Source organism: Oreochromis aureus, linkage group 9 (genome assembly GCF_013358895.1).
Source record: "Oreochromis aureus strain Israel breed Guangdong linkage group 9, ZZ_aureus, whole genome shotgun sequence".
NCBI classification, from domain to species: Eukaryota; Metazoa; Chordata; class Actinopteri; order Cichliformes; family Cichlidae; genus Oreochromis; species Oreochromis aureus.
The window spans coordinates 15,605,506-15,628,252 of NC_052950.1; the positions used below are offsets into that span (position 1 = coordinate 15,605,506).

At 41.8% G+C, this 22,747-nt stretch overlaps 2 protein-coding genes across 4 annotated transcripts; one reads left to right on the top strand and one right to left on the bottom strand.

Annotated features, from left to right (window-relative positions):
- The first annotated feature begins 10,619 nt into the window (after nt 1-10,619).
- On the top strand, nt 10,620-13,206 carry ndufb4 (NADH:ubiquinone oxidoreductase subunit B4). Of its 2 annotated transcripts, XM_031750044.2 has the most exons (3): nt 10,620-10,831; nt 12,077-12,220; nt 13,047-13,206. In XM_031750044.2, exons 1-3 carry the CDS (start codon nt 10,655-10,657, stop codon nt 13,107-13,109), a joined length of 384 nt encoding a protein of 127 aa, XP_031605904.1. In that variant the 5' UTR covers nt 10,620-10,654; the 3' UTR covers nt 13,110-13,206. The 2 variants fall into 2 exon arrangements, with proteins under 2 accessions (XP_031605904.1, XP_031605903.1); XM_031750043.2 differs by lacking the exon at nt 13,047-13,206 and having other exon boundaries at nt 12,077-12,226.
- Nucleotides 13,207-13,608: 402 nt separating this feature from the next.
- hgd (homogentisate 1,2-dioxygenase) lies at nt 13,609-21,360 on the bottom strand. 2 transcript variants are annotated; one of them, XM_031750040.2, is made up of 15 exons: nt 21,178-21,359; nt 20,278-20,366; nt 19,932-20,003; nt 19,698-19,786; nt 19,489-19,594; nt 18,570-18,629; nt 18,393-18,484; nt 18,264-18,298; nt 18,048-18,127; nt 17,665-17,764; nt 16,586-16,710; nt 14,660-14,764; nt 14,440-14,566; nt 14,022-14,203; nt 13,609-13,936 (listed from the first exon to the last, which is right to left on the bottom strand). In XM_031750040.2, the coding sequence occupies exons 3-15, from the start codon at nt 19,998-20,000 to the stop codon at nt 13,793-13,795; spliced, it is 1,314 nt and encodes a 437-aa protein (XP_031605900.1). In that variant the 5' UTR covers nt 20,001-20,003; nt 20,278-20,366; nt 21,178-21,359; the 3' UTR covers nt 13,609-13,792. The 2 variants fall into 2 exon arrangements, with proteins under 2 accessions (XP_031605900.1, XP_031605899.1); XM_031750039.2 differs by lacking the exon at nt 20,278-20,366 and having other exon boundaries at nt 21,178-21,360.
- Nucleotides 21,361-22,747: the final 1,387 nt, after the last annotated feature.

Below are 22,747 nucleotides of genomic sequence, written 5' to 3' on the forward strand. Positions count from 1 at the left end.
AATAAAATAGGAAACATAATGAGACACAGACATGACAATACAAACTTAACAACATAAGACACGCAGACATGAAACACATGAAGGACAAGAGAGACTTAAACACAGGGGTCGAAGACACAAGGGGAATCTAATAAACAAAGAACTATAACAGCAACCTTGGCATAATAGGAATGAAGTTAGAGAATCTAATTAACTTAAACATAAACATCAATATATATATATAAACTCAAAATATTGGGTCAAAAGACCCAGGATCGTGAAAATCTGAGGGCCACATAAAATTTGAAGGTCTGTAGCGATTGGCTCTGCACAAAGTTGGCTAACATTTGCTGACCCCGATTTTACGTGGGCTATCACTTCTTGGCTTAATTCCAGTCGCTTTCACTTTGTTATAATACCACTAACAGCTGATAGTGGAACATGCAATAGTGTGGATATTTCATGACTGGGCTTGTTGCACAGGTGGCATCCTATCACGGTACCAAGCTGGACTTCACTAAGCTCCTAAGAGCAATCCATTTCTTCACAAATGTTTGTAGAAGCTGTCTGTATGCATTGGTACTTGATTTTATACACCTGTGGCAATGGGGATGATTGGAACAGCTGAATTCAGTGACTGGTATGGGTGGGTGAATACTTTTGACGGTAAAGTGTATACATTTTGGTATTAACAAACATATCATCCCAAATCTGGGAGTGAAAGAACAGCAAATTTAGATAATGACACACCAGAAGCAATTCAGATATGCCTGCTGTTGTTGCGCTCATATTTCCACCAATTAGAGAGAAAAAAACTATTACATCTAAGCAGGAGCATCCCAGAATGATGAATAGACATATCAGTAGCACTCCTCAGAGAGCTCTTTTTTGGCATGATGGCAGCGCACACTTCAACTGCAAAGACAATATCTGTTTAATGTAATTAGGTTCCACAGACATCAGAGGGGTTTTTGCCACTTTTTCTTTGCACTCTTTTATGTTTGTCTGTGTTTTTTCTGTTGTTTTTTTCCTGCTCCTGCCTTGGCACATCTACCCTGTCTTGCACACCCACTCAAAGCCAGGTCATTCCATGAGTTTTTTTTTTTTCTTTTTTTCCAGTGCTCTCTTTAGCCTGGAATGAGAAAGCATGCAAACTCTACCCTATATTTGTAGGCAACAGTGCTAACCACACAGTCACCATAGTGTCCATGTGGAATCTCTCTCAAGTGAGCTTAGCTTGATTAGCCAGGGCTTTTGGTGCTTACCTGATTGTTTTCTCTGTACTCCAGATCTTCCTAGACTCATGTGACTCATGCCAACCAGAAAAAAAAGACACACACACACTAAACTGTCAACACCACTCACAACCACTACCTTCCCTATACAACCTTTGTCCTACCTCACCCCCTGCCAGCTTCGCACTGACCTACAAAGCCTGCCTGGCAGTCATTACAACGTTGTCTTTTACAATAAACCCCTTCAAACCATATGTTCAGTTATAAAATCCTCATCATCTCTGGAAGGTTAAGTGTTGAAAAATGTTTTGCATTACTGCAGGCAGCACGTGGCAGTAACGTACACCCATAAGATGGTGCAAGTTACCCAAATAATCACTCTAAAAAGAAAGGTTACTTAGTTACTTTCTGAACTTGCTAAAGTTGTTCAAACAGTTTCCATCTGCAGTGAAAATTCAATGATAAGACTCTGGGAACATTTAAATTAGGTGTCATCTTCTCACAAAGTGATCTGACTAAATTAGTGTATGACAGCTTGTGTTTATCAGATAGGGCGGCTATGTTTGAACTCTCAGATCTACTGATTTTCAGACTTTGGATAGTGCAGAGTAAATTCAGCTAATACAAATTATGGCAATGTTGAGTTTAATTAAACGTTTCTTAAAAGTAACAAAAAAATGCTGCAGACCCTTTGTAATGTGCAATTTCAATGTAGGCTGACGGCCAAGACAAGGTACTCCCCACTCAGTATTCCTGGGGTGATTCTCATCTCTCCTCTGGTCCCGCTGACCTTAGACTGCCGCCACACTCAGGCTGAATTTGACTCCTTCTCTTCATCTCCTGCCACTTCCCATCAGATCAGATCAGATTCAGGGCGTTGGCTGTCTTCCCCCACCTCTTCTGTCTCTCTTCTGCGGACTGACATCACCTCCCCTGAGCAGCTTCTCTAACTCTATCTGTCAAAACTTCCTCTAACTGCTGTCACATTGGCCCAGCCCTGTCACATCACTCTGACCCTAATGAAGAAAAGGCAGAGAGAGACGGAGAAGAACAGATGTATGTTTGATATTTGCTAATCCTCAGTAACGTTGTTGTAATGTTAGTTCAATATATCTCCCTTCTGCCCTTTAAACATGTTTTGCAGCACAAGAGCTAGGCTATTTATGATCCAACACAGAATTCATTGAATTTTTAAGGCCCTGTCAGCTGATAATAAACAAAGCCTTTATATGCACATTCAGAGGGAGTACCCTGTCTGCAATCCCTGCGTGTAGTCCTGGAAAGCTAATGTACAGTCTCTGACACTGCCTGAAATATGACTTTTAATTTAACTTTCTCATAAAAATTACAGTAATACAAAATGTTGCTGATAGAATATTGAAGAGAGCCTTGTAGCAACAAGGCTAAATTACTAGTGGAGTATAATCCTAACACTTAAACCGCTGATGTTGCTAATCATTTGCAACTAATCACTGTAACTAATCATTTGATCAGTACATTAGTGATAAGCCTAAAATGTCGGTAATTGACAAAAACTGCATTTTAACATTTTATTACAAGTTTATATGCTAAAGATAAAGGTCAAACTTGATGATTAGCATAGATTAGCTTAGCTTAATAGCAAAAAATGTTGTTTAAGACATCCTATTATTCTCTTTTTTCCAGCTCTTTATTCATATTCTTGAACTCCTCTAGAGTATCTTTAATAACCTTTATTTATCTTATGCCAAGACTTGGAGCAGCCTCTCAGTTCATCCAATCTCTAAAACGAGCTCCTCTCTCATTAAGCTAGCCCTCTTCTGATTGGCTGCTCCTTGGAAACAGAAAGTTTGACCAACAGGTGAGTAGGGCTCCTGCTCTCAGAAGCAGATCCATTCCCCTTAGTACCAGCTAATCAGTGTTTAAACAGCACAGCCTTCATGAGTATTGTTGCTGACCATTTGCACCTGAGCTAGAATTGAGGAAGTCACTACCTTAGCAAACTGTTTGTTTTTTGTTTTTTAGGGATATTAAACAATGAAACATGACTTTGTTTTAGAGGTGCTGAAAGATTTTGGATTTATGTCATGAAACAGCTGTGTGGCAGTCAGGACTTGGGCCCAAATGAAGGACTCAGGAGACAAGAAATTAACTCAAAATGCACCTTTAATGCTTATGTATCTTCCAAAATACAAAAACAAGGTAGAATTGGGGCCAAAAATGCTAAACCCATCAAAGGGAAACCACAGAACAAGGGGAGAGCACAGTGTTGAGGGAAAACCAGGTTATGAGGGAAGAGGAAACAGGTGGGAGCACAGCTGACACTTATCACAGAGGACCAGACAAGGGAACGAGAACTAAATATATAACATGAGAGGAAAAATGACTGTCAAAATAAAAGAGGAACTATCACTAACACTTAGACAGAGACCCAAACAAACCAGCTTAACAAAGAAACAAGACTGGATGAACAAAGGGAGCACAAAAGGGAACTAAAAAACCAATAAACAAAACCAAAGCAAGAAAGTAGAGGCACAAATTACCTCATAAGCACACAGGAAGCTGGAAAAGCTATAAAGCTGGAACATAAACTCTTTCTCAAAACAAAAACAAATTATGAGCCCACAAAAACTAAAAAAACCTGGATCCCAGACCTAGGGACCGTGATCATTTAATAGATACAGGCAGATTAAGTGTTTCCTCTATTTTTTTTCAGCCAAGTTAACAATTTCTTTAGCTTGAAAAAGTATTGACAGATCACCTAACTCTCAGCAAGAGTCACACACACCTTAGTGAAATAATTTGGTTTGCAGAGCACATAATGACTGGAAAAACACAGGGAGAAAAACAGAGTTGATCTCTGAGACCATCACATCACCAAAACAGGTTTTACAGCCTGTTTTCATGTCAGTGGCGATTTGCTAAATGCTGTGGTGGATGGTGATGGAGGGCTAAAAGAAAAAAAATGCAGGATTTTGTCTATTCCATCTCAAGGCTATTCATCTGTGTGGCTCTCCTTGAAGGTGATGGATGCCTGCTGAGTCACTGCCATGGCCCAAATCTCTGCCCTGCACAGCACATTAAAGCAGAAAATATTGGTGAGTTTTACCCAATCCCCACTATATAGATCCGTGGAAAGCTGATTTATTAAGAAGAGAATATTTGCAGACAGCGTGGACCAATTTCATAGATACAGATTAAAATAGGACAGCAGAGAGAAGTGATGATAAATTGGGAGAGGAGAATTTTTTTGTAATACATTTTGGAGGATATGGAGCAAAACTTCGCTTAAATCCAAGCTTGGTTATGATTCAGCTCCAGAAACAGGGCGTCCATGAAAGGATGTCGGGTGGGCTCAGCCTGAGCAAAGCACAGTGGAAGTTAAGTTCCTCTCATTCTCTTTCCTCTTCGTGACATTAAAGGTCATCGCAGGCTGTGAGGTGGACAGGGCTGTCAGCGGAGACAGGAGCTGAGGGGACAGGCAGGGGAGGAATTCCAATCAGCCTGAGCCATCTTTGGAGTTACGTGCTGAGAAGTTCTTAGAAAGACTGTGAAAGGCAATTGTGTCTACGCAAACTCGAAGCATCAGTGAGGAGGGATGGACGGTCAAAGCGAGTGATAATAAGGGCTGGGGAGGCAGGAAATAACATACCGCTAGACTCTTGCTTCCAGCCAGCACTTCATTAACTTTGAAGCCATTCGTGAAAATTACAGAGGTCTTAAAGTGGCACGATGATGTTCCTGTAGGTGAAAACAAGGGTGGAAAGGAACATTACATTCCTCACTTACATTCCTCATGGGCAACAGAGTAATGGAGTCTCTGGGCCGGGAAATATTATGAATAAGCACCGTGAGAGAGCAGCATAACACATTAGGTCACTGTCTCTACGTCTACAGACCGCTTCAGGGGCCTTCGGTGATGAATAAGAAGAAAAGTAATTTTGGCTTGTGGTCGGAAAAAGAAACCTGCTTCCAATTTTCAAGCCAAGTCTCGTGCGTAGACGTCTTTTTTAAAAGACCAAAAGAGCGCAAAATGACTTCTGATTACTGGGAATGATTACAGCTTTGCAAGGTATAGCGCAGGCTGCTGATAGAAATCATCCACGCCTTTTCATTCCACTATCTCTCAGTCTGTAGCTGCTTCTGTATCACATTATCTTTGGTATCTGTCAGCGTTTGCAGAATAAGTGCATCAAAAAGTAAACATCCCGTACCATCGCTGATAAGGAATAAAATGCCAAATGCTCTCTGGGAGCTGACAAGACGAGAAAAATACTTTCAAAAACTTCTCAAAGTTCAGCACCGGGTCCGTAAGGGGGACTGGTGGCAGCCAGGCCAGAAACATATTAATATTTTATTCCAGCCTAAATGTCTCTTTGAACCGTGTGGTCTCACTCTGAATTTTGAAGTCGTAAATAGATGTTTCAAAGCTGCAGAGCAGCTTGCACTTTAAAGGTCCTGAGAGGACAATAAATCATTTGGTCACACGTTCCGTAGCTACACCGGGCCCTCTCCGGATCAAACAGCTCTCTCAGCAGTACCACTCTGCTACTCAAGTATAAAGTTCAAGATTAGAGAGAGCTCTGTGAGGACTTACATTCCTATAAGTGTTGCATAATCCAATTGTCATACCACAGACACATCAATGACAAGGTGTATAACAGCTCAGCCTTACTTGAATTAAATCATCTTTGTGGATTAAAAAAAAATCCCACAGAACTATCAGATCGTCTCTGGTGGTTGAAAATCTACACGCTCAAACATTTCTGCAATCAAGTCAATACCGGGGATTCTTGTTCGACCCCCCTGGAGGAGAAAATTACAGCTATGAATGTCATCCACAGTATAAAGTAACTTCCCATAGTCTGTTTAGTGGCTCATTTCCTTACACACCCTGCACTCTTACCTGAGTGGAAAAATAAAGACTCGGGTATGCAGGGTTTTTACTGATACTTTAATATTTTATCTCTGAATGCTATTCAGCAGATTCTCTTTGTTTTGTTTTTACATGTTACTAGAGACTGTTCTCTGAGACTGCGGTTAATGTGTGCTACAGTCACAGTAGTGTAACCACAGCTTGCTAAAGAGTGCCCTCTTGTGGTTAATTTCTATAATGTCTGAACCATTGAGTGACTCCAGCAATTGCCATGGACATTATGAATGAATTAATAAATGAATGAATCATCTTTATTGGCTTTATACATAGATGGTTTGACATCTCTTAAGATTAAAAAAAAAAATAACAAAAATAAAATGAATACATAAAGGATGGATAAAGAAAAGAATAGATGGTAAGAATAGATGAGATTATCAGCATCATTGTAAACGATTTGGCCAGTTTAAGGTGTCAGAAGTGTCCTCGGTGCCGTCTTGTGCGTTATCTGTATTGAAGTTTCTATGATATGTCTATAATTAGTTGTGTAGTGTGATGATAGCTAAAAACTGTTCCTGAGGCTGTTGGTTCTTGTTCTTATTGTCCTGAACCGTTTGCCAGATGGCCGCAGTTCCAACAAAGAATGTCTCTAGAGTGTTCTGTGCTTATTGCTACTGTCTACCTTCTACTTCATCCTGATGCCCAGAGAATTACCCTTGACCCCCTGAAGTCAATAATCATCTCTTTTGTTTTTGAGGGGTTAACAACAAGCTCATTGTCTCTACATCACTCAGGCGGATGACCCACTTCCAGCATATAGGCACTTTCATTCTCATTAAAAATTAGGATGAAGTCCAAATCGACAATTTCTTGAGTTACTCGCACACAGCAGGCACCAAGCAGGTTACCACACACAGCACAATAATCTGGCATCAAATAAGGGGATGTCTCCATCTTAAAATAGACCAACTGCAACCAGGTGTGTAATCAGTGATGCTTCTCAGGTGTGAAGTAGTGAGGGTGGAGACCAGGGCAAAACTCCTACTCTGAAACACAACAGACACACAACACACACACACACTTACAGAAAGGACGGGGGCAGACTTCTAAGCACATTGCAGTGGCTTTCATCTAACTGTTGTGTATATTGTTGCCACATTACTTTTAAGAGAACTCTCATGAAGAGAGTTGCCTAAAGTTTTAAGATTTGTGTCTAACCTGTTTCTCACATCTCCTCCAGACTCCACCTGGCCTCCATCCAGCAACACCCAGGAACTGTCAAACCAGTTTGGGTCTTTTTGGCCTCCTTTTATAGTCATGGTCCTAGGAGGGAATGTGCCAAGTGTATTGGAGACTTAAATAATCTATTCATTTTAAACATTCACAGAACTGGGGCATTTTCTATACTTGTGCTAATGTTCCCACTGTTAACTTATCATTAAATTGGATGAAAGATTAAGCCTTGCTATTAACTTATTTAATCCTTAATTGATATTTAATTGTTATTTCAGAGGGTGGGGAAGCCACTGGCTATTTAGTCAGCAGTTGCTAGTGCTCTCAAGGACTAGTGTGTGCTAGGTCAAGATGGAGACTAGCCATAGTGGCTTATTGGCAGGCGCCCTAGTTACAGGGCTTGTATACCAGTGCAGAGCTGTTTCTGTTTAGTTTAGGATTATCTTTAAGATGTGTTATTTTTTCCGCTGTTTCCTTAGATTATTCATGAATGAAGACAGTGATTTGATGCATGTAAAATATGATTGACTGTCTTTATTGTTTCCTCCTATCTCTCTACCCTGTGTTCTCAAAAGTGAACACAGGGTAGAGAGATGAGAGATGAAAGGAAGAGGTTGGTAAAGAGTGTGAAAGAAGAGGGTGGAAAAAACAAAGGGATAGAAAGGTGGAAAGAGGCAGAGGAGAGAAAACCCCAACAATTCCTTCTGAACAAGCACTAGACAACAGTGGGGAGGAAAAACTCCTTTTAAACCGGAAGAAACCTCCAAAAGAACCAGGCTGAGGAAGGGACAGTCAACTGCCAGATGGGGAGTGAGGGTGAAAAAAGAAAGGAAAAGAAAAGAAAAAAGAAAAGAAAAAGGATGAAGAGGAAGGGGTGAACGAAGAGAGGTGATAGGAGAGAAAGGGAGAGAGGGGAGAGGAGAGGTGGAGGAGGAACCAGGAGGGTCCTTCCTGAAAAAGTGGAAGCGTTTTTTCTTCTTTCTCGGGCACTGTTCCTGGAGCTCTTTTATCTGAAGGATGAGATTTTTTATGTCATCGATTGTTTCTGCATTTTGCTTCTCAAGTTTCTTGAGTCTTTTCTCCAGTTCTTAAATGTTGCTTCTTTTTCTTCAAGCTTTTCTTTCAGTTCTTTAGATTTTGCCTCCTGTATTAGCTTTGCCTCATGCATGTCTGTATTCCTCCGTTGTACTTCATTGTAAATGTCTTCTAACTCCTGAATTCTCCTCTGCATTTCATTGAACCTACACTGCATCTCTGAGCATTGTTTTTGCAGTTTTTCCTTTTTTCCTTCTAGTTCAATGGTTTTGTCCTTCTTTTTGTTATAACATACTTGTAGTTCTAGATTTTTCCTCTCAGTCTTGGAGAACAAGTTGCATTATTTTCTGTATTTCTTGCTGTTGCACTTTTTCTTGAAGCATTTCTGCATTTTTATGCAGTGCTTCATCAAGCGTTATTTGAAGCAATTGGTGTTTTTCATCCATGTCTTGGAGTTAACACTCCGTTTGTTTCTGTTTTATTTCCAGTTGTTTCTTCTGTTGAAGAAACTCTTTTTTTCCCCAGCCCTTCATCAAGTTTTACTTGTAGCTCCTGGTTGTTTTTCCTCTGTGTCTTGGAGATTCCACTGTATCTGCTCATTAATAGCTTGTGTGTCTTCAAGCTCATAGGACATTTCTCTTAATTGAGTACAGTTTTTCTTGTTTTCTCTCATCAGGTCTCTAATCTGCTGGCGTGCTTGACCAAACATTATTCCCCAGCCCTCATTTATAATCTGAATGTTGGGCTTGTATTGTGTGTTTTTAATTTGTTGGTCATGTCAGCACCTACAGACAACAATGATTTTTTTTTTTTAATAAAAGAAGAACAAAAAATTTTTTAAAAAAAACTGTTTGAATAAACATGAAAAGAACAATGGAAAGGATTTCCACACTATTAAATTTTATTTTAACATTATGAAATTCTGTTATTCCAACTTAATGTACGCATTTAGTGCAACTGAGTCCAACTTAATTTAAATAACTTAAATTAGGGGCCAGGGGCAGGGTCATCCCCGGATAGGTGGTCGCCAGTCCATCACAGGGCTAACACAGATAGACAAGCATTCATACATATGGGTAGAATCACCAATTAATCTAATCCTACTAGTTGCGTGTCTTCGGATTTGAACTCAGGAGCTTCTTGTTGTGAGGTAACAGTGCATATAGCATACACGTAGTGTGTGTATGCTTTTCTGCCTCTTATAACCCCAGTGATTTTCCTGTGGTTTGAAATCTCGTGTGATCTTGTGAATTTCGCGAGTCCAGGTAACTAGCCACTCTTACTAGATTGTATCGTGTCATCTCACCAAGAATACATTAATTTGTTGAATTTCATGCAGATCATACATGATTTAATTACGTTCACCATAGAAACATTAAATTATTTTGTTCAAATTACAATTTAGACTCTTGTAAATGCAACAACAACCCAATTTATTTTTTTGAGTGCGTAGAGGCCGGAGGTCTCGGCTGTGTCACTGAAGGGTATTTCTCTACACCCGCCTCGCCTCCCCGTTCCTCCCCTCCACAGAGGGTATCGTGTTGACCTGACGAAGAGTTCAACTCCCTGAAGGCTTTGTCCCTCTCCAAAGCCGCCAGCATGACCTGCTTTAAAACGACCTCATATTTCTCGTTCATCCGCTTGATCGCAGGTTCGTAGCTGTCGCACTGCATCTTGGCTTTCTTCATCTCCTCGATGAGTCTGTTTCTCTCCTGAACAACACGCTTATGTTGCATCCGGTGAAAGTCTCTGGTTTTTTGCACCTTCGCCAGAGTCCCGGCTGCTGCAGAGACTGCACGCCTGTACTCCTCCATCTCCTTCAGAGCGGTTCTCAGCTCGTTTTCCAGACGCTGGTTTTCAGTGTGCACGAATGGGGTCACCATGAGACCCTCTTCCTCCAGCAGTCCTTTCTGCACCATCTCACTCCACTCGTTTTGAAAACAATCGAGGGTTTCTGTCATGCCCATTTGGAAGAGAAAGTTCCGTAAAAAGTCAACTACGGCTGGTGGTTTGGATGTTCTGTTGGTTGAACTGGGCCTTGCACTGGCTTCTGCCCGGTCTTGGATGGCTTTCACCGTCGCTTCCAAGTCTTCTTCACCTTCTTTTAAACTCCATTCGTCTTCTACAGAAACGTCTTCACATTTAAAGTCATCGTCACTGTCAGGTGATGTGCCGTCACCCACTTTTTCTTCACTTTCCTGAGCTGCATCCATTGCTTCGTTCAGCCAGAGTTTGACGTTGCTATGGTAATACGGCGCTCACTCAACGCGAGATTTCACAAGCTCGCGTTTGCCACCGTTCCAGCCGTCATTAAACAATCATGGCGGACTACCGAGAGGCGCCCTTGGCCACTCGGCCAAAAACATTGGATCCAAACGAATATTTCAACCTTTCGCCGGAGCAGAGGCGTGCCGAAGAAGCCAGGGGTGCAGTGCGAGCAAATCTGAAGCGCCAGTATCAGCTGCAACTCAATAACCCGCACAGAAAAGAGCTCATTGTAAGTGGCTACTTGCTAGTTAGCAATGTCACCCTTGAAAAGGGCTCAAGTTATTGGCCAGAATGCTAACGGGTAGCATTAGCGGAGCACAGCGGTGACTATATGTATTTATTTAGTCTAAATTTTACATAAGATTATAAACGACACCTTCCACTCTATGCTAGTCACTACTACATTACGATGATCGCTTACGTCTTGGGACTTTAGAGACAGAGAACCGTGCGCTGCAGTACATATTGCTTTCTTCCTGGTGTGCTCTGAAAACTGACAGGTGACAGAAAAACAGGGGAAAAAAAGACCCCTGCAGTGTGTTAAATTAGGGGGTCTCGTGGTTCTGTTATGCTCCTAGGAAGCATTTCGCTGACATGGTTTGGGTCCACTTCAGTCTTTAGTGTGAAGAGTCACTGTATCCTGTGATGAAACATGTCTTTACAGCTTGGAGTAGCCCCCATCCGTTAGGCACCAGGGTTCACTGAATGATTTCATCGTTATATAAAATAGTTTGAATCATATGCCATGGCCTTTGCAGTCACCGGACCCCAACCCACCTCGACACTTATGAGAGATTGTGGGCCAGCATGTTATACAGCGTGGTCAACCAAAATCATTAAAACACAATATAACTGAATATCTTGTATAATATCTAATGACTTGAATCGTTACAGTGCAGGTTCTGCACTGAAACTTAAAGTCATAGCAGATGTCCACCAAAGTAGTTGTAGCAGCCCTTCATGCTGACTTAGTTTGTCACCTGTCTGGATATACTTCAGTTGTTCATAACGCTTTGTTTCTCGTCGGTGTATTTGGATTACCTCATTTTTCCATCTATACTGTGTGCGCTGTGATTGTTTTAAAGGCAGACATTTTGCCATGTTACTGTTACATTTTATAATGGCTTTGTTCTATTAAGTTCATGAAACTGACCAGCAAGCACAATACCAGTAAATTACATTTACTTTACTGGTACATTTAAACTGTTTAAAATATGTACACCAGGATTTTTATGGAAAAATGTCCTGTCCTTAGAAAATGACCCCCCCCCCCTTCTCTCTTTTCTGCTGTTTCCTGAGTTTTCCCCACCTAAAATAAAAGGTTTAAGTATAATAGATATTAATATTTTTTAACGTCACTATGAGACTTTTACATTTTGGTTGATTTGTTGTAAATATTTGAGTCTATTTTTCTGCTGTGAATTCTACATTTACATTTGGTGATAAATGTCATTGCTTACTTCTGTCTGTACAGGAAGACCCTGCCTTGACACGCTGGGTGTACGCACGAGCCAATCCCTACGCACACTTCAGGCCCACAAACAAGACCTCTCTGCTGGGTGCAATGTTTGGAGTTGTACCTCTCTTTGCCCTCTACTACATCTTCAAGACAGACAGGGTATGAGACAAGAAACACTGTAGCCTTCTCACTCGCTGTCTGCTTGATCTTAATGGGTAGTTTAATCAGCTCAGCTGTGTTTTCTCATCACAAAAGTTTGTAGAGAGCTCTTGAACCACAATTTAAGCCCCACTGGCCCTCTTTAGGCTGTCTAAAGGCATGCGAGACTAGAACCAAAACAAGAACAATAGAAACTAGGAGTAAATTGCCAAGTATTGTTGGAGGTTAACAAAATATCAGTACATTTACTGCAGGAAACGAAATAATTCAGTATTGAACACATGGTTACTTTACACTGTTACAATAGTGGTCATTTTTCAGCCACTGTAATAATTTGACCATTTAGAGTATTTGATCTGGGTATTCATAAAATGTGATTTGGTCACAAATGCTATCATAGAAACCTGAAAAGCTATTTAGTTGATGATTGGGACTCATTATTCCCATGTAGGTGCACCGTTGATCTGGTTTTCTTTCTTTTGACACAGACCCGCTCACGTTAGAAATGAATGCTTCATCCAAAATGCTGCCTGCTTTCATTTTCTACCCCATTGTCATGGAGATTCACCGTCAAAGTCCTCGCCAATTGAGATTCCAGGGAGAATTTGGTGCAATTGTCACACTGCTGGGCTATCATATTTGTCCCCACCCCCCTTTTTTTGCTGCTGGGAAGGGGGAAAAAAAGCTGCTTGAAAATCATAAAATGCTCACTCATAAAACATGGAGTTTGAGAAAACGTCCGGAAGGCGATGAGGGTGAGGGCGATATGACTTTGTTTCTATGGAAACCGGACTAACCTATCATCTGTTTGTCATCTGTTTTACAGGATAGGAAGGAGGAGCAGATTAAGGCCGGTACCCTCGAGCGCAAGTTCAGTTTGTCATCTTGAGCCCGGATGTAGAAAGACCCTCGTCCTGTGTGTTCTAGAGATGATGTCCATGTGTGTAATTATTATTAACCGAATAAAATTATATTGTCAAACCAGAGTTACGTGGCTTTCATGTGTGAAAGTACCATTTGCATGTCTGCAGTTATACACAGAGGCAAGGAGGATGTACTTGGAGACTGAAGGACTCGATTCCCCCCTCTCACATAAGTTCAGATTTGCACAGGAAAAGAAAATGCAAGATATACTGATATCAATGATCCCCGCGTCACATAAAGCAAGACTATATATAGTCCAATAAAGAAGCGCTGCAGTGTCATTTAGATATTAAAGGATAATGGCAATATTGGTACAACAGTGGCATGAGGGGTAAAGACAGGGTCATTAGTGGTCCTACCAAACACCTCTTAGTAAAACAGAATGCTGGGCTAAGGTTACCTCTTATTGTTCCTTAATTTTGCAGTTATGTTTCTTAAAAATAAAAATACACATGTCACAACAATTTGGTTTTATACTTCTGTGAGAAGGAAATTACTTTATTCTTCCTGTTTATTCTGTCAACAGATCCACTCGGGGAACACAAATAAATCGTTGGATTGCTTGGTTACATTTATAAAGTGAAATTTTTATTTTGACATATTTATTTTGATTTGTTTGCTCTTAATGCATTCTGAATCGCTGGGTTTCTACTGTTTGCCCGGCTTCCAGTTGGGGTTAAAGTGGCTGCGTAGAGGTTCCCAACATTGGTAGTAGTTCTTGTCAAGCTTCTGGCATGTATGAAGACCCCACTTCGTCACCGCCATGCTGAAGGACGACTCGAACATAAAAGCCTGGTGATAGGAAAAAGCATGCTATGATAATCGATACTGACTTGGTCATGTGTTAACCTTATAACCTTATATTTTGTTTGTTTACCATGGTTCCCTCAGCCACCCTCTCAGGTTTGAGTTCAGCAGTGCTGTTCTTCTCAAAGCAGTCCACGTCCGGGCCGTGCGGGGTCATTATGCTGTGGAGGCTGGCCCCTCCTGGCTGGAAACCCTCCTCTTTGGCCTCATAATGGCCTTTGATCAGACCCATGAATTCACTCATGCAGTTACCTACAGTGACAAGCAGGAGGAGCTGTAACACAGCAGCATCATGTGCCTAGTTTGCTGTTGAATATGCCAGGTGTAACACTGATTTCCGCTAGATGGCCTTATAGGTCTGCGATGAAATCGGACAAAAGGGGACTATTGTGGGGTCTCCATTGAAGTGAGTCATACAGCAGGTGGTTTGTTCTCACCTACTGCCTTGACACAGGCTGGGTAAATGGATGTGTGTGCGTGTGTCTTACGGTGATAGTATGGTGGGCGGAAGGTGTGGTCAGCCACACCCCACCGTGGGGGGAAGATGACAAAGTCAGCAATGGCAACCCCTGGTCTAGTGGATTTGGCAGTCAGCACAGTAAAGATAGATGGATCCTATATAGAGAGATCATAAACATGCGACGGGTGAGGAGCACGGCTATTTGCATTCAAAAGTGCTGTTGGTGTGTCCCTAAACACGACTCTCACCGCATGGTCGAAGGCCACACAGTTGATAACCATGAAGTTCTTCAGGTTGTATTTGTAAGGCGTGTAGTTACCGTGCCAGGCGACCACATTGAATGGCGAGAAATCCTACGTGCAGAGCACAGAACAAAACAAATAAGAGGAGTCTACCCAAGCAACAAACACAAAAGGTTTTAAATTGAGCTTTTCACAGGGAAAACGGAACAATGAATAATGTCTTTGTAATCTTAAATTCCCAGAGAGAGTACTTCTTCACATAAAGAGAAAAAAAACTGGTCATAATGAAAAGGGTTGATTGTGAAAGAGGGTGTGCTTCTTTCATCCTTTCTTCTCTTTCATTCCCCCCTTTTCTTTGTGATACGAGGCTCCAGGTATTATGGGGTAATTGGCTTCACAATCAAACTTTCCCAAACTTTGAGCATTTTGACGCTCGCAGCAGCGCAGTTATGGGGAGAGGGGAGCAGCGGCAGCAGTGGGTGCAGAGATATTTCTTTATCTTGATTGTTAAAACCACAGCAATTTTATATAGTTTCTCTGTTCTGATAATGTCACTGCGAAAAAAGACATTCAACAGCAGCTCTAAAATCAATATAGTTCATTACAACTCAAGCTGCCTCCATACTGACCTCCCTGCTCCTTTACACACAAGCTTTTCCACACACGAACAGCTAATACACACCAACGATGAATACTGACAAATACATATACATATACAGATGCATTCACACACACACGCAAACATTCGTGACTAATGAACGCCGAAAACAACTTAACACACACTCAATTGACAGTAGTCGACGTACAAAGAGGCCTTCGGGAAATCCAGTGCAGGTAATTTCTTGGACATTCATCTGTGATAACTCCACTACATTCGATTAAAATGAAGGGAGGAAAATGGAGGCGAGCGAGCACTTGCGCACACACGCACACAAAACACAAACATATTGGTCCAGTCAAGCAAATAATAAGTTAATTTGAGCAATTTCGGCACTCTGCGGGGGAACAAAACAGCAGGACCAGGCAGGAGCGGCAGCATCTTCCCTTATACGAGGCCTCCGCCGCCCCATCTTATTTTCTTACCCCTGCAACCTCTCTTGTCCACTCTCTGGGAAGAGTGGACACTGGGAAAAAAAAGTGTTCCCTCTGACCCCCCCCCCAGCATATAACTGGTGGCAGAAGCAGTGAGGAAGACGGGAAGAGGTCTGTTTTGCTTCAAAAAAAGAAAAGACAGTATCTTGCCCTAGTGTACTTCCTATGATGAATAATAACAGTGTGGTTTGACATGGTTTCCACGGTTACAACCCCCCCAACCCCCACCCCTGACAAACCTCTCCTCCCACCTCCTCCCTGCCTCAGTAAAAAACCTCCTGTCAGACATTATGTGTCGATCCAATTATGCGCCCAACAGGACATTTCGGGAGGGGGAGGATCATTCCCCGGCTGAAATATGTTGAAATTAATGCTTAACTTGAAAAAGGTTTTTTCCTACAAAGCAAAAGCTTCACAGGTACACTGTCTGCAGCTCCAGAATGCCTTAACTAATTATGAGTGATTAAGACTCATAAGGGAGTCGAGGCGGAAACCTGCTGAATGGATAACAGCTAATGCTTCGATATTAAATCATCAGGGATGGCAATTCAGTCGGCAGGAGCAGCTAATGGATCATATGCTTCACTTGGACAGTTTCCTGTTAGTCACTGCGGCAGTTCGATGGCGTTCACTGAAGCAGACACAAAACTAAATAGGGTAATAGGGCAAGTAAGCCGTGTGTGTGTGTGTGTCTGTGTGTGTGTGTGTGTGTGTGTGTGTGTGTGTGTGTGTGTGTGTGTGTGTGTGTGTGTGTGTGTGTGTGTGTGTGTGTCCCTGTCAGACCACAGGTATGCGTGGAAGTACAGTGATACAGATAAAGTTGTGTGCCACAATAGCCACCTGTTGGCATGCAAACAGCTTCCCCTGGTATTTATTGATGACGGTGTAACCAGTGGGCACTTTGCGATCTTCATACCATGCAACGGGACACAGGAAGTCTCTTGGGTTAGCCAGACCATTGGCTCCTGCAAAACACACGCAAAGTGTCAAAGTAAAGGCAGTGTAGGCATAACTATGATGATATCCATATATCAGATCATGTAATCACAGGTGGTTTCATGTAGTTATGTTGTTAGCTTATTTAGCAAAGATTATGTATCAGAATTTCAGGAGCGGAACCACGCCTCCAAACACGCTGTCATCTATATAGGTTCCCCCAGTTCTGCAAGCTGTTCATTCTCGTTTACGTGCCCCACCCTCCCTCCCTCCTTGTTTTCAATTCTTTAACTTCTTCATTTCTATTTAGTGCTTGGGGATCTGCCAGGCCCGGGAGCCGTCGCCAGTCCCCTTCGAGGCCTTCCCTCAAGTCATGTCAAAGCATTCACTTTTACCTATTAAAACGCTGTCAAACCTAAAATGAGGACGTGGGCCCAGCTAGAGAATAAAGGTAAAATAAAGATTAAAACAATTGTAGGTGTGAATAAATTAAATGATAAAACATTATTATTAGAGCCACGATGCTTTGTCGGAAAGCCAAAACATCTTTGGTGGGCACAAGAAATATTTTTGTTATATGTAGGAAGACAGAAATCTCGAGCTAGTCACTAGTTTCCTAAATGACTGACAGCAATATGCTACTCAAAGAAGGATTTTGTGTTGTTGTTGCTTTTTATATGTACCCTTAATGAAATTTCTAACTAATCCGTGACTGGTATTTCATTGCAATCCACAAATCCACAATTCGTTGGAATTTTCACTCAAATCTTAAATAACACAACAGTTACACCGTAAATAATCACCAAGGCAAGCAGGGTTTATCCTCTGAGCACTGAGTGAGTTATGCAAAGTGTGAACAGTTTTAGACATGGATAGTCTGTTCCAAGACATAGATGTAAAAGAGCTTGGTGAGCACGTTTCAAGGAAAAGTGAACACAAAGACATATGCTGCACTTATATAGACTCACAAATATCATACAAACCTATTGGGCCAAGGTCAGGCAGTTCAAAATGGGCACCATACACCTCGAGTATGTAGCCTCTGGTTTCCCCAAACACATCCACACTGAAGCGCATCCCTTGCTAAAAAAAAATGTGAAAAGTGGCAGTGAGAGGAAATTTTGTCCTATTAAGTATCAACTGTGTGCTGTTTCAGTTCTGAACGGACTTTGAAAAGCACACGTGCTGCTGTCCAGGTGGTCAGGCTTTCGGTAGCTTAAAACCTCTTTTCCACCGTCGCTTATTTTTGAGGTCACTTTCAAAAAGCACCAAACAATGCCTTTCTAAATATGGTAAGTGGGATGTTGGGGCAGACACAACGGCAGATTTCTTTGAAAACCGGGGAGATGGAAAACATACAGCCCACCTGGATGACACAGATCTCGTTCGGCTCGACCATCATCTTCCCAAACTCTGTGGTGATCAAGATCTCTCCCTGCTGAGGGACTGCACACACAAACAGACAAGACAAAGAGAAACACAGAGAAAAGAAAATTTGAACAAGAAGGCAGGCTGATGTTTGAGCTATCATTGTTCTTATGATAGATGACAGTGAAAACAACAACAGCGCTCCTTTCCTCACCAATCAGAAAGTCTCCGTCTGAGTTGTTGAAGCACCTGGAACAAGAATAAAATAAGATCAAAGGAAGGATGGAAATGTTTTTCATTAATAAAAATATATCCTTTTGTCGCATAATGTATACATTCTCACCTGTCGACCATGGAGGTGTTACAGGTGTACACGTGGACTCCAATTCCATTACGAGATTTGGCATCTCCAGCACCGCAGAGAGTGTGCAAACCCTGAACCGTGGAGAAGGACGCAAATAAAATCAGATGGAAATTTTCATAAAAATTAAAAATAAGAGAAAAAATTAGCTTGACTTACAGCCACAAAGTCCACTTTCTTCTCTGAAGTTTTGGGGATGGTGAATGGCAGCCATCGAAGCTGTGAAAGAAACCTCAGAGTCAGAATCAAACAAATTTTTACTGTAAAATTATAATAAACTACCATAACCACCATTATTTCACAGTGGGCCTGCTTTACAGCTTTTTTAATTGTTTGTTTTTATTACTTACCAGCTTGCTGTTTATATTTAGTTTCCCAGCTATTAGTACTTACAGTACTAACCGCTACCTATGAGTAGCAGTAGATTGCTTTGCAAAATACTAGCTTTTACTTGAAGCGGTTCGTTGTAGTGTACTTATTGTGCACCTTCAGTGAATTTAAAGAAATCAATCTGTGGAAAATATTTTCTAAATAAGTTACTATACATAAATATATCTACTGTTTATTATGCTTCATCGTTGCTTTTTGTAAGCTTGTCTGAAATAGACAAACCTGATGATGACGTCAAGTACAGCATGTCTCCACCAATCACAGATTTGAAATTTGTGGCTTTATGTGCTCTTATGTCGCCAGCATTTTTTAATGGAATGAAACAACACTGTTACTTTTAACAGTATGAAGAGCTTGAAATTGTTTCCTTGTGGAAAACATTGGTATAGCTTCGGTGTTTGTGTGGTAAAGCTAAAGGCACAATACTGAAAATGAAGGGAATCTGCTGGCCCCCAAACAATGTCATTTACCACAATTTTTGTATGGATTAAAGAAAAAAGATGAACCGCATTAATGTGAGGTTTAGAGAAGACAGTGCATAGATTTGGTTGCACTGGGGCATCTAAACACTATGCTAAACTTTGTTATGGCTTCAGCTGAACATTTACCACACACATGTTAAAGCGATGAAAGACTTTTGATTTGTAACTAAGCCCAAAATGAGCAGAGACTCCTTGTGTTGATATACCTGGTTAGGATCAGGCTCCACTTCGTTCCAGTTCTCTGTTAGATCCCCACAGGGAACCGAGGTGAATGGCTTGTGTTTAACAGATGGAAGGATGCGGTACAACCAGCTAGAGAAAGAAGAGGAAGGGAAATGTTTAGTTATCCATAATGTCTGGGATCCATTTGGAGTCACTATAAAGCCTGCTTTAGGTTTCAAACAGAGATGGACACCTCCTCTTATTGGCTGGACGCGGGCAGGTGAAGGCAGAGCCGGAAAGCTGCTCAGCATAGAGGCCATATGGGCAGACTTGAGGATTATTCTGCAGAGACATGGAACAAAAACACAATGCTGATGCTGTAATGTGTGCATATGTACACTATATATGGTGTTCAATTACCCTCATTTTCAACAATTAGAAAATAATAATGAATAAATAACAAAAGGAGCCCAGGGAGGGTTTTTACCTGTCCCTCGGGTAAGGATCCAGGACAGCGAGGGTCTTCAGATGAGAACTCGTTCCCGAAACCGCTCATGTACTGAAAGAGACAAACACACAAGTGAAGACAAGTTGAAGTGAAAAATAAAAAAATACATCATGCAGCTTCATTGTAATGCAGGATAAATGTGTTCATGCTGGTTATAATTAAATTTGAAGGCTTGTCATTAAGGCTTGTCTTTTTGTTAATTGTTGTCATATTGATTCACATTAGATCTATGATAAAACAAACTGCAGTTATGCCAAATTTCCCCCCTTGCAGTCATCCATTATTTTGTGTTATTGTGCCACAGAAACAGCCTAATTACACTTACATCCTCTGCAGCATGTTTTGATCAATGTTCCATCTAGGATAAGAGTGTTGTTTTGCATCTCGCCTGCACCTCTACTGATCGCGTCTCTTCTGCCACAGGAAGAGCAAACTTGTCACAGTGTACATGCATCTTGCTGAGTCATTGTGAGTTTGCAAGAAAGCACACTCACAGACACAGATGGTTTCCATATGTGCGCGATCATGTGCCAAAGTGCTTGTTGGAAGCTCCAGAGTGTCCCAAGTTGAAGGAACGCTTTACAAAGTCAGTTTTCTGTCCTCTTAAAAGTTTATTAGAGCTAGAGCAGCAACGCTAGACTTAGCAACGATCCCAGCATTCCTTGGATAGTTTGTTAATAAGCCGAAGCTATTCCACTATAGCCAAAGCTTGGCATTTGAGTAGGTGTCATGACTATGAAACCTTCAGTCAAATATTAAAGGTCCTATATAAAAAAGTAATCTAAGCAAAGGCCTACTTAATGCAGCCCATCACCATATTTCTGCAGCAATGGCAATAAATTGGAAAACTGGGGTTTAAAATCATGTTTTTGCAATTAAATTGAAGCGTTCCCACTGAAATTAAAAAAAGATTTAGGCACTTCAAACCACATCTGGGCAGCTGCAGAATGCAGCGCTCTGATTGGTTGGAGGAAACGCCTCCCTTCGGTCAGCGGCCACGGGAGCTGTGGTGGCTTTAAGGCGCATGAATTTCGCACATTCTGGTGCAAAACAAATAAATAAAAAATAAAAACTTTTCTTCTGTATTTTTGTATAATATAGCTCTGCACCCTAACTCCACATGCATGCACAGTCTGATAGTCGACACAGACGCAGCTCATAAGCGATAATAAATGAATATTTACACATTTAGCAACAGTTTTGCTTCGAGGAATTGTCTCCTTACCTTGAGTCCAGCCATTTTTGTTGTGTGTCAGAACTTTGTCTATGGCAGCTGTTTCACAGTGGTTACAGATCGACTTGCAGTTTTCTTCTTAATGTATTCCCTTCGACTAAAATCCACTTCGGGGTGTCTGCATGTTGCTGTTTGGACAGACTAGGGAAAAGGGGCTGGGATTTATATGCTTTCCCAATCTGGGTTTAATTAGGCCTTGACTGGCTCCGTGACGTAACAGCTGGGGGACACGTAAAAGGGAAAGGACGGGTCGGATGGTCAAAGTGTGCACAAACAAGGGCCGGTGTCCCTGCCAGGACAAACAAGGACCGATTAAAAAGAAATTTGTGATGCAGGTAAGGAACACTGAGGGATTAAAGTCCAAGTCATGGTTTTAAATGCCACCGCGATCCTAGCACTGACAGCGCATACAGAGAAAAATGTACGGGTGCTAGGTGGACAGAATCTTGTATCATACATGGAACACATTATGCCAGAGTTCTCATTCTGCTTAAGTGGTGACCTCATGCGCACTACTTGTGCAAACACGGGCGCCATGCACATCCACACGTCCTGCAAAGCAAACATCTGGGCAACAAGAGTTTATTTAATGGCTTAAGCCCCCATATTTGCAGTGTAGCCCAATATTTAGCTGCATTGTTCAATCTGCGTGAATTGTTTAATATGCCATCGACCCCTGGGCCCCGCCAGTCCTGCAGATTTCAGTGCTTTCATCAAATTCGCCATGCTCAACACAATCTCACTTCTTGTTTCGTGTAAAGTGAGTTATCATTCTTGTACACCTACAATTAATTTCGTTTTCCTAAAACCAGGATTCGCCTCTGTTCAGATGACCTCTGCGCGCTGCAGCGAGCCCGTCATTCCTCATAAAGCGAAAACAACAGCGCAAGGCCTCTAAAAGGCCTATACATTACTTCACGCAAAATTTATTCAGTTCATTTCTTGAAATAGGTGGTCAAACGAGGTGTGCCTAATGTCCCCCAGGCAGCATGTATCAAAAAGAATCAATTTCGCCTTTCTCATTCTTGCCTCGCTTCCCCCTGCTTGTCTATTTCTTTTCTCTTTCTGGAGGGGGGCGCTGGGGAAGGGTAAATGATGGCAATTCTCATAGCGAGGCGCAAATAAACTCGCCGCGGCAGAAGTAACTGTTCTCCGGCGAGGCGTGCAGTCAGGCCCGGGCCTCCCGCTGGCAGCCAGTCAGGGTGCTGTGCCAAAGACGAGAAAGCCCAATGGCAGGAAAATATCACGTCCCAGTCTCCGGAAATTGATCTGCTCCTTGTATGGAGAAAGAAAATGAGCGATTTTAATTTCATCCCCGAGTCTGATGATAGAATTCTAGAGTATCTGGGTCCAATCCGGATGGTGCCTGTGTGTTTTAAGAGAAGAAGAAATAGCTGGAGACGGAGAAAAGGGACTGTTGTTGCCTACTGACAGTTATATCTATGCATGCGTAAGTGGGCCATAAATGCTTTGTTATTAGATGCCTGCTGAATTCAATGGTTTGATGGTAAACGGTACACTCACCTGGCACAGTCTATCCCAGTGTGCATAAACAAGCAAT